General features: G+C 42.2%; 1 protein-coding gene across 6 annotated transcripts in view; it reads left to right on the top strand.

Moving 5' to 3' along the window:
* Positions 1 to 5,139, top strand: part of ACER2 (alkaline ceramidase 2) — a 23,052-nt gene extending 17,913 nt beyond the window's left edge. For all 6 annotated transcript variants that reach the window (XM_035895586.1, XM_035895585.1, XM_035895583.1 and 3 more), the window contains 2 exons: positions 1,037 to 1,174; positions 1,848 to 5,139. In XM_035895586.1, coding sequence (XP_035751479.1) covers positions 1,037 to 1,174; positions 1,848 to 2,034 — 325 coding nt within the window. In that variant the 3' untranslated portion in view covers positions 2,035 to 5,139. The remainder of the gene's footprint in view (positions 1 to 1,036; positions 1,175 to 1,847) is intronic.
* Positions 5,140 to 12,240: the final 7,101 nt, after the last annotated feature.

The raw sequence follows: 12,240 nt of genomic DNA, 5'->3' as shown, positions 1-12,240 counted from the left end.
CCTTGGTGTCTGCAGGGCTGTTTTCTCTTGCATCCTCTCACTTCTCTTCTCTCTCTGGCTACTGAGACGCAGATGGGGTTTTTTTCCTTCTTAAATATGTTATCACAGAGGCGCTTCCACCGTCGCTGATTGGCTTGGCCTTGGCCAGCAGCGGACACAGGGAAAACTTCTAGCAGCTTCTCACAGAAGCCACCTCTGTAGCCCCCCCACTACCAAGACCTTGCCACACAAACCCAATACATAGGGAAATAAGATTGTGAGCTTTTGAGTAGACCTGCAACACAGGTAATACGATGCAAGTATCCTGGCATCTGCTGTTGTATTCAGTGGTGGTCACCTGCAGACCACCCCACATGTGACCACAGCAAATGTTTTGTGCTTTCTTTCTGTCTGGTGTACCTCTCTATGAACAAGTCAGGTTTCTTGTGGAGGGAGAGAACTGCAGCTTAGTCAACATGAGGAATTCTGTTTGACATGTGGATACCTGCACTAAAGCATGTTTCTTTGGGCCCTGTGGGTGGAGGCTCCTACCCTAGAAGTTCTCCGGAACTGTTACAATGTACAATACTAACTTGTAGGAGGAAAAAAATCAACTAATTAATTAAATAAAAAACGTCATGCAGTTCCTGGTTTTACTGATCTTTATGTAGTAACAAATACAAACAAATCTGAGCACTTGCTGCATGGCTGGTTGTTACCAGACAGCACGTGTAACTAATCACTAGTTGTCCTAGATACTATGGGTGTGCTTTGATGTTTCCCCACTATTTGCACATTGGTATTTAAGATGATACCCTAACCATATCTACTGATTGGAAGGTTTGTTTTGTGACCTCACCGCTGCCTTGCATCAGAGCCATGTTTACTGTAAGTAAAGTTCCTCTGTTAAGGACATTTATGGTGGAATAATTTTAAAGATGTGTGCCTGGCATTATGAATCCTACCGAAAAATACATACAGCCAAAAATCATCAAGGTGCACTACAAAGCAAATTTTGTTTTGTTTTATAACAACTTCTTTGTGTTTTTCTCCTCAGGTGTGAAAACCTGCGTGTGTACAAACTGGGTCTCTTTTCAGGTCTTTGGTGGATGCTAGCACTTTTCTGCTGGATCAGTGACAAAGTGTTTTGTGAGATTTGGTCCTCATTTAACTTCCCCTATTTGCACTGTGTATGGTAAGTATTGTGTATAAACTCCACAGTTTGATTCAAATGTGATACGTCCTCACCACATTACCCTTCTGTGCTGCCTGGTGGCTATTTCTGGTTAGTGCTAGACAGAATTACTAGTAAGATTATAAGCCCAGAGCAAGCCTCATGCTATGCAGGGTGGCAGATTTAGGAGTCTCTTTGGCCTGATCAGATTCTTCAGATACTAAGTTCATTAACTGTAGCTGAGTTCCTTGCCCTGCTGGTTACTAAAAATCCCACAGCACTACTCAATTGTAGCAGTGACTGTGAAAGCTTAAACTTCCACTGTTAACAAGTGAGGGTGAAGTGGAGGAGCAGTGAAGGGCTTTGATGCCCTTTCTTTTTACCACCCGGCAAATTGCACTTTCTTATTTGAGGTGCCATATCTCATAATTTCTACATGTATCTGTCAGGTGCAGAGAGACCAAAAAGCTGCAGCCAGTTTAGACTAAGAATAAGCTACAATTTTATAGTTTTCCTTATACTCTGTATTCTTTGCCTGTATGCAATGGGCAGATGACAACCCTATAGGGGACTCAGGGGAAGAAGGTGAAGGACAGACTGATTTTAAAGCATGGTGATATATTTGATTGCTTTATTGAAGTCATGTTACTGATTTTTTCTTTTTTTGGGGGGTGGGACGGGTGTCTATTCTCAGGCACATTTTGATTTGCCTTGCGGCATACCTGGGCTGTGTCTGCTTTGCTTACTTCGATGCTGCCTCTGAGATCCCTGAGCAGGGCCCTGTCATAAAGTTCTGGCCCAGTGAGAGATGGGCGTTCATTGGGGTTCCCTACGTCACCCTCCTCTGCGCGCACAAGAAATCACCTGTGAAGATCACGTGAAATTTGCCATGAAATGGGGATGGAATTTCAACTTATGTTCCGGCACAGACAGTATTTAAATAATGATAAATGAATAGGGTTGTACTTTTAGCTTCTTCGTAAGATATGCAGCACTTCAGGTGTCATAAAAGAGGAGGCAAGTGTGTTCTTTTCTCCCTCTGGAGAGGAGAGAGGAAGCAGGAAGGTGAGGCTCTTGAACACTAAAGTAACCACTAGCTTCTCTAGTTGGCTCTGTTTTGCACTGTTTTTTCAATGTAGCATTTCCCTTGATAAAATCTCTTTCCAAATACCAGGGTCTAGAAATGATATTTCTGCAGTAGGTTGCCTCTGGTGCTTGATTCACTTCTTTTGTAACTTCTGGTTTAAGGCCTTCTTTGCAAAAGAAGCCAGGCCAAGATCCTACATGCCGTCCTGTGTCCTTCTCAGCTCTGATTTTGATAGGGTTGCACATGGCCACAAGAGTGTGCTCGAAGCACGTGCTCCTGCCAGCCTGGCGTGTAACACAAGGAGTCTGGGTGTGCATCACATTGGATCATGGATTATGTGGTCGCTTCCCCAAGTACAGCAAGGAGACCAGTGCAAAGTGTTTGCAACTGAGTAACTGGATCAGTGCAGTTAGGCAGTGTAAATGCGTGAATAGCTGACAGAAGGTTCAGTCCCTAAAACTAACTAGGAGTTCAAGGGTTTTGAATTTTTCTGTGTTTCCACTGACCTGTGGACGTTTGTATGCTGCATATTTCCCTTTTACAGAGATGTCACAGAAATCCCTCTCTACCTCTGCAGACATCTTTGGTCTTGAATTTGGTGTTGAAGCTCACACAGAAGTGTGAACGTTAACTTCAGTAAGAGCTCAGGTGGTTTGACAGTGTGATTAAATCGTAGAAACTTGTAGGTGCCTAGCTGTATGTCTAATTTGAGAGTTAAATTCTCACCAAAGCATTGCAAAGTGACATGAACAATAGCCTAGTGCTCTGCTATACTTCGGAAAAAAGCAGATAACCACTTAAGAACCAAGCTGAAGACTTAGATTTCAGTGAGCAATGAAATGTGACATTGAGTCTTGCATTCTTACAAACAAATAGTAGATGCAAGTTTTCTGCTTGTTTTCAAGTCTGTTCCGTAGAGATAAGGGATGTCTAGAGCCATTTAGTTTCAAAGTTATAGTTTGGGGTTGAGGTTCAGGAATGGCTATGGTTCTTGCAAGCAATTTGTGCTAGGTCTGTTTAAAAAATTACGCAAAGTGCGGACATGTTTTTCAAATATTAACAGTTGTAGCTGCTAACAGCTGCATTCTTGGAGAAAATAGGGTCTGCTTATGTTCCACCTAATATCAGAACTGTAGATGGGTTAAGGCTTTGGATGTACACTTTTATTAATAAGTGATATTTCCTTTTTTGAATATTAGACCAGGAAATACCATTTCCTCTGTGCTTTGCTTAAAAAGTCTTATGTTGTACTTGTTTTTTATCAACGTGAAAATGCACTCTATACAGTATCATCTTTAGGAAAGTGGCTTTTAACAAGAACTTTGGGGTGAATTAACTTCCAAGCATTGTAAAAACTTTTCAGATAACTTTTGTACTCAAATTTATGCTTAGAAAACAAGAGCTAAGATGTATGCTGTTACACTTAAAGCGAAGTTGTTAGTGGAAGATATGACTGTCATCTTGAGAACTTCAAAGCGGGTGAGTAGCCTACTGTCAGATTGACTGACAGATCAGAAAAGAAGTAAAATCTGTCCGGTGGAACAATGCAGATTTATACCACTTGATAGAAGATTTGTCCAAGAGAAATGTGGTTTATGGACACACAATCATATAATTTTTGTATGAAACTTGTTTGTAAAAATTCATACAGTAATGTTTGTTACTCTTTGAAGCATAGCTGCTTTTTCCTTTTCTTCCTCTCTCCCTAATTATGAAATGCTCAGTTTCAAACGCTTCTCAGGTATTAAAAGTCATATGATTAGATCCTTATACAGATAGGCTTGCTGGCTGGTACCCAGCTAAGGTTGCTGATGCCTGGCATGGCCCCTTTGAGTAAGATTTTTCAATATTGTTTGCTAAATTATTATGTTACAGTAAATAAGTTATTTTCAGTATTGGTTGGGAAATTATTAACTGCAGACGTAATATCCTATTCAAAATGACTGGAGCCTTCCTACTTAATATTTTGTTTGAAAACAACCTCTGACTCAAAGGGCTCTAAGCAACCTGCTGTCAACTGCTGTTGTCTGTTCTGCAGAGTCTGACTGCTCATAAAGAAGTAATTTTACAATTTAAAAAATGGTGGTAGTGCATTCAGCTATTGCAGAGGTGAATGCATGCAGGCCAAGAATAATCTCCTTTTTTTAATTAACCAATCTCCAGCCTTTATACTCTTTATAGGAGATTCTGTGAACAAAGATCACTAGCTGATATTCAAAGCTCCACTGTAGAACTGGTTGGGAGTATTCCACTGTAACAGCAGCCCACCCCTTCTAGATATAGCTACTGCACTTTACATTAAATTAATATTAACTTATATGTTCTGACAAAAGCGACATTTATTTCAAGAAAGAAGAAACATGCAGTTTTTACCAGATTGACAGCTTTACAGATTGCACTTTGGACTAAGGCTCCAGTTCACGATAGCATAAGTACCCAAAGAAGTATGTGATTGGCATACAGAGGGGTTTGTGCACTGCCTGATCATACAGATGAATAGACACATGCGCACAAGTAGCTGTATTATATTGGAGTTTAAAGTGATGTATATGCATCCTCAGGTTTTAAAGCCCCAGAATGCTTTCTTCCATTGCTGGCAGGAATTGACTGGATTCCTAGTCCTTAGGTTCAATTAGTATTTTAGTTTAATTAGTGGGATGCAATACTGTGTTGAGCATAATGTAGATTCTATATATTGGCGTGTGATATCAATCATCCCTTGAATGTTAAACTTCAGGTTATTTAAGAAGGGATATTTAGCTCTCAGTGACGGCAAAGACTTGCCCAATTCACAGTTACTAAAAATGAATAGTATGTAAGGAGTGGTGTTGGGGTTTGGGTTTTTTTCCATCTCTTCTGAAGTCTGTATACTGAATGTTTGTGGAAAGCGTGTAATACTGTGCAACATTAAAATCCATTCAGAATAAATATTGTTTGCCTTTTCATACATCGTGTTTGTAGAGAAGAATGCAGCTGCCTGTGTAATGCCTTGACAGCATAGTAAGGATAACTTCTCCCTCACACAGGTAACAGCAGTTCTCTTAGAGGGGGAGGGAGATAGATAGAAGACCATTAATTAATAGAGATTACTTTGCTGAGCAAACTGAAGTTTTGCAAGTAGAGCAGATACTTGGAAAACTACAAGCCTGTGAATCAACAGGGACAAGTAGCAAGAAATGGCTAAAAATTAGTGGCGTGCATTTCCACAAATCCAGAAAATTGGGTCAGAGTGAGTACGCCTGGGAGAACAAAGTGTGAGTCTTCAGTATTGGTTACCCAAGACTGTGCTCCCAACTTAGGGAGGGAGCTAATGGCTGTGTAGTAGCCTTGCACCCACCCCTCCCCTCCTGCTTCCCTTTTGCCACAGTTCATCTCACTCCACATAAAAGACCTTTGAGACATTTGCAAATCCCCATAAACCAGTGTGATCGGGCTTGAAATAACTTTTGAAAGCGTTGCTATCACTGAGGAATGTTACTCGCTCAGAGTTAAGGTCTGTAGTTGGCAAGATGTCAAAAACAGCTGGTGGATTGGCTCATATATCATCCTGTCACTCAGTCTGCTCTATCTGGAGATTATTGACAAGGTTTCCCAAACGAGGAGAACATCATCGTACCACTGCATTTCTCTGATAACTTCAGAGCTCCTGGCTTATTTTGACCAGATCTGTCAGAGGCAAGAGCCTTAGAGATAATTTCCTACAAGCTGTGCAAGACAGATGGTCAGGTAGAGAAGCCAGGCCTGAGACAAGCTGTCTCAAGAACCATGTTGTTAAAATATCAGAGAACTTCCTCCGGGAGGAAACCAAAGCAATGCTCAAGTTCTGGGTGGGCTTTGATTCTGGCTCGTACCAGCTGCAGCTTCAGGAGATAGTTATGCATGGAAGGAGTTTCACAGGCTTCTGTTCCAGACATGGAGGATGCACACAAATGTGCCTTTTTCTCCAAACTTAAGAGGCAGAATCTTCCATAAGAGGGGCAGTTTGAAACCTCGTTATCACCATACACCTGGCTGTCAGTTGAACACAGTGCAACCTGAGAAAGACTGAAGTCTGAAGGAGGTAACTTCTGTGCCCACACACTCAGGAACAGTAAAAAACTGTAAACTCCCAGCATATAATGAAGAGGTGAGTAGGGGATTTTGTCAAGAGCAAGTTGTGTCTACCTAATTTAATTTTCTTCTGCAATAGGGTACTTGCTGTCCCTGTGGCTGTGGAAGAAACAGTGTACTGTTAGATTTTGACACTGATAAGATTTCTAGCACTGTCTGATGGGACATTATTATGAAAGTGCTAGAAAACCTGGGTTTGATAAAAATTCTGTGGATTAGTGTGAAATTGTTTGGATAGCTGCTTCTGAGCTGTTCTACTTATTTTCTGTTTAATTGCTCAGCAGTGCCCACATGGAAGGTATTGATAAACTGAAGTCTGGGAAGGTTCGCGAGAACCTTGAAAAGCAGGTCTAGAACCCAAAGCTAGTTTGCTGACTTGTAGAAAATAGAACAAAATTGAGTAACAGTGAGGTATTACACATATATAGGCATCATTGACAACACTGAATGCAGAACAACTAGGAAAGGAGTGGTTCTTTGTATGAGAAACTGAAGGGTTAGTGTGGATCAGGACCCAAATATAATACAATAAGGCCATACTGCATTAAAAAGCAAAAACGTCATACTGGGGCGGGGGTGGGGGGGGGAAAAAATCTGTAAGACAGGAAGAAATCCTCTCCCTCGGAGAGGGATACCAATGAGGATTACCAGCAATTGGGAAGAAAATTGCACATGTGGAGAAACAGGCTTAGTTGGCCTTGAAAAGCAGTGTGAGATGGCCATTAACAGGTTTTGAGTGCGTAGAAGGAAGTGTGCAAAGATGCAGATAGGGCATTAGGAGAAGTGATGTGTAGGAGGTGCAGGAGTAGACTGATGGGGGAGGGGGTCAGAACTTCTATCTCTTCATGGAGATGGATATTTAAGGAGTAGTGGGAGAAGCTATAGGCATTTCTATAGGCCCTGAGCATAGCTGGTCTTGCCTTGGGACAGGGATATGGGCTAGTTGGTGGTGGTCTGGTGACTCAGATACTGAATTTTTTTCCTCTCATTTCTGAGCTTACGCACACGGGCTGGACAAAGAATGGATTGTGGACAGAGCTGGAGATCAGGACTTAGCCTGATTGCCCTGGCAGGGAAGTACCAACTGTAAATAAGAGCATCTGTGCTCTCCGAAGAGACCGGGCTTTGTCAACTGTCAGTGTCCCAGCTTACTTCCCATAAGCATCATCATGGCTAGACCCTCATGGTCCTGGACTCTCCTAACTTAAGAGTCCACACAAATCACAATGGAAATTAGTTTCCAGTAGTGGCCATAATGCTGACCACTGGGAGGGGAGAAAGGTGGAACCCAGAGCAAATTCAGTGGTGTGTATACTGTGGAGCACACATCTTTAATCACCTTCCCAACCCATATTCTGACTTGCTCACTTTCTCCTTGCTGCTTTTAATTACCCTCAGCATGCAGAAAGTTGCCTAGAGAGACACTGCCTGCTCTGTGTCCAGCTTTCTCCAATATGAGTACCTTTCTTTTAAAATGTACATCTTCCTTGTCTCCTGTGAATTTTACCATTTTGTTCCTGATGCAATAATTAGTTCCAACAAAGCAAAGGCCTACACAGAGGCAGCCCAAAGCTTGGCTTTCTCAAAGCATAGGCAGAAAAACCTTGCATCTTCTTCACTCTCAAGCATACTGTTTTTAGGCTTTCAGTCAGATGTAGAATCATAGAATCATTTGGTTGGAAAAGACCTTTTATCAAGCCCAACCGTAACTGTCCACTACTAAACCATGTCCCTAAGCACCTCGTCTGCCCATCTTTTAAATACCTCCAGGGATGGTGACTTGGCCACTTCCCTGGGCAGCCCATTCCAGTGCCTGACAACCCTTTCAGTGAAGAAATTTTTCCTAATAGCCAATCTAAGCCTCCCCTGGCACAACTTGAGGCTGTTTCCTCTCATCCTATTGCTTGTTACTTGGGAGAAGAGACCAACACCCACCTCGCTACAACTTCCTTTCAGGTGGCTGTGGGAAGCAGTAAGGTCTCCCCTCAGCCTCCTCTTCTCCAGGCTGAACATGTAAGGCTGACATAGGATGTATTTCTCATAAGCAGCCGAAGAGGATTATGTCTGGCATAGCATCAGACCCTGTAGTATCTGGATGCTGTCTGAACCTTAGCTTTGGCAAGAAGTTGGTTCCTGGTCACCGTTTTTGTTAGCTGCCAGGACTTTCTCATACTGAGGGGCTTTCCCCTGCAGAGGAGACCTGGCAGTCCTTCATTCAATATTCCAATTATTTCAGGGGTCTCAAGGGTTCCCAGGCCCCTGGATCACAATTTAATTTGTGAGAATTTGCCCCAAGAGACTCAGCAGAGAGCATGCTATATGACATAGCTTATTGTTGTCTACAATGTACTTGACTGCCAATTTATAAACCAGCATGTGTCATGTTATCCCATACATTAATTGGTTCAATCTGTGATTTACCAGAGTTACAGGATTTATCTTTCTCAAGCACTCAGTATCAGCTTTTAAAGTGTCATAACGCAGACTTGTTTTTAAAGCATTTAGCTTACTTCTCTGCATTGTTTTTAGAATTCAAAAGGAAAAGCTGAAACTTGCAATTTCTATACATCACTATTAACTATTCACATTTCTTCTTCATCTGCTTGACCAGAAAAAGAAGAGAGAACCAGTGGGCAGAGAGTCCACACAACTTTCTTTGAGTTCATTGTTTTTTACACCTGCTTCTGCCAGAGTCACAGAATCACACCGAATCACAGAATGGGGCCTCGGGAGATTATCTAGTCCAACCCTCCTGCTAAAGCAGGTTCACCTAGAACAGGTTGCACAGGACATCATCCAGGCGGGCTTTGAATATGTCCAAAGAAGGAGACTCCACAACCCCCCTGGGCAGCCTGTTCCAGTCCTCTGTCACCCTCAAAGTAAGGAAGTTCTTCCTCATGTTCAACTGAAACCTCTTATGTTTCAGTTTGTGCCCATTGCCCCTTGTCCTGTCGCTGGGCACCACTGCAAAGAGTCTGGAATGGTCTACTGAAATAGTCCCAGTTATCTTTGAAAAGTTACCAACGGATTTAATCTACCTCTCCTTCATAGCTTATAAAACATTGAGAACTACTGTGGTTCTGTCTTTATTCCCATTATCGCAAATATCTTTGTTCATGTCATGAAACATTCTTAAAATTACAAAGTGATGAGCTTAATAAATACTAAAGGAGAAGGAAAATACCTGCAACTCAAAAAAGCAAGAACAGAATTCTAAGCAAGTTGTTTTGATGCTCATGTTCTGTATAACCTTTGTATCTGCAGGGACCATGGAGAGTTCAAGGAATCTAACGAGTCAGGAAGTTCTTTTTTAATTACTTTCATGGGACTGGATAAAACATAAAACATATTTGGTCAAGAAAGAACTGTGCAGTACAGTCACGGCATGGAAAATTCAGGTGTTAAAAGACACATGATCAGTAACTAAGTACAAACTGAAAGCAAAACATAATGGATTAAAAAAGTAGACATTTAATGTAAAAAGATGAAGGTTCTTCTAAAACACTCCATATTTACATACACTCAATATTTACATTGTTGGCTGTAGGACCTCATTATTTGAAATGTACCATTTGTATCCACATGGTGTCAGGTACTCTTTCTCCATAGAAGGAAACTACAATCCCCTGCAGATGCTAGTTTATGTTGGAAAGTGAGTGACATGGCCTGGAAGAATTTTTTTTTCCGCGAGAAAAATAAAAGAGTGTGTATTTAGACTGTGAACAAGAGGGCAAGATCTGCGCAGGGCTGGATATTGTGTTTGCAATTGTGTTATTGACATTAATGACTACTTGGAGAAATTACTTAAAAGCTGGGTTGCAAAAAAAATGCCTTGCTAGACATCCGTGGGGAAAAAAAAGGGCTGTGGATGTGACTGTCAGTTCAGGGAAGATGTTCCACTGACAAGAGGAAACTGCTAAGATGCCCATGAGAGAAGTGGGAAGCAGGCTGTGAATGGTAGCCTTGCTGGTAGGTAAGAGGGAAAAAGTCATAAGCAGAGAGTTGCTTAGGAAGAGACTGAAGGGAAAAACCTCAAAGGAAAAGTGGGAATTGTAAGAGGGCTGCAGAGAGGGGAAGATTATATACTTTGTTGTAGAAATGCATCCAGCACTGCATGATTGTCGTGGTTTAACCCCAGCTGGCAACTCAGCACCACGCAGCCACTTGCTCACTCCCCCACAATGGGATGAGGGAGAGAATCAAAAGGGTAAAAGTGAGAAAACTTGTGGGTTGATATAAAGGCAGTTTAATAGGGAAAGCAAAAGCTGTGCATGCAAGCAAAGCAAAACAGGGAATTCTTTCATTATTTCCCATGGGCAGGCAGGTGCTCAGCCATCTCCAGGAAAGCAGGGCTCCATCACGCCTAGTGGTGACTTGGGAAGCCAAATGCCATCGCTCTGAACGTTCCTCCCTTCCTTCTTTTTCCTCCAGTCTATATACTGAGCAGGACATCATATGGAATACCCCTTTGGCCAGTTTGGGTCAGCTGTCCTGGCTGTGCCCCCTCCCAGCTTCTCATGCAACCGGCAGAGCTGAGAGCCAAGAAGTCCTTGACTATGTTTTGATATTGTACCATCACAGCTGCATATATTATCTCCACAGAGGTGTGATGTGGTCTGTCTTGTGGACCACAGGGCCTGGGCTGCCTTTATTAATTGCTAATCTCCTTTGTTAAAAGGAGAGCAGTTGATTGAGACAGCAAAAGCAATGTATAAAGTCTGCTCTCAAGAAGTCATAGCAAAATAGGGCTAGAAAGGGTCTCAGGAAGTCATGTAAACCACCAGTGGCTCAAAAGCAGGCTCAGCCCTTCAAAAATATCCCAGGGAGATTTTTGTCTAGGCTACTCTTGAAAACTTCTAGTGCTCCAAACCCCACATTTTCCCCTGGTTCCACAAGCACTGGTGGACAAACAGGCCCAAAGCCTTTTACTGCCAGCACACTTGTGCAGTGCAAGGAAGGAAGATGCAGTAGAGGAAGGCTTCTCTGCTGGTCCTATACTCACATGCCTGGCTGGGGCAGAGCTTTGACAGTGCAGAAGCACCCTGAGTAATGTGCCAGCTAACTTGCCACCTCTGCAAATTGCAGTGAAAGGGAAGGGTCAGGCAAAGGGTGGGAAGATTCTAACCTAGCCTTACCTTCTGAATTAAGCCATCAAAAAAATCCCAACCAAACCCAGAACAAAAGAAAAAACATGGCAGAAGGGACTCACTAAATCAGTGATGCCTATTAGATCTTCCTGTAAGAACAGATAGGTGCAATCACAACATGACTTTTACTAATCCACTATTATAACCTGAATAAGCCCTGATCCAGAAAAGGGGAGGACATAATGGCAGCTATCTTTGGAGTCCCGTTATGGTATTTGGAATAAATCGAAAGGTAGGCATGTAAAGAATAGATTAATTCAAAACTTAGGCTGAAGCAATCTGTTTCCAGAACCTGCCCTTGACAGTTTTATGAAACAGGATGGTTTATCTTAGCTTCTGTAAACTCTTGGCAGTTATTAGGGTCACTGGGAGAATGAAATGTTGAACCCATTAGCACGATCATAACCTGCCCTGACCTGCTCTTTACCCCTCAGTAGATGCTCTGGATTTACTACTTCTGATTTTTTGATTTTAGCATTGTAACTTGTGATGATAGTGCACTGTCCCCCAAGCTCTCTAACTCTAGATGCCCTAACTTGTGGTTTTCCTGGTATTCATGCAACCTTATGAAGCGCTGCCTAATTGGTTTTTTGTGACAATTGGTTTTTTTATGAAAGTCAAGGTAAATCCTGCCTCTGGTGGCATGCAATCAGGCAGAGGGCTTCAATGCCTTTAAAAGCACACCGCCAATGGGACTGCTCTGGCAAACTCATGTTTGTGTTCATGTGAATACCCTGGAATGC

Source organism: Egretta garzetta, unplaced genomic scaffold (genome assembly GCF_000687185.1).
Source record: "Egretta garzetta isolate BGI_Z169 unplaced genomic scaffold, ASM68718v1 scaffold175, whole genome shotgun sequence".
In the NCBI taxonomy this organism is placed as follows: domain Eukaryota; kingdom Metazoa; phylum Chordata; class Aves; order Pelecaniformes; family Ardeidae; genus Egretta; species Egretta garzetta.
Note: the sequence above shows the minus strand (reverse complement) of the source record. Positions and strands in the feature narration are given on the sequence as shown.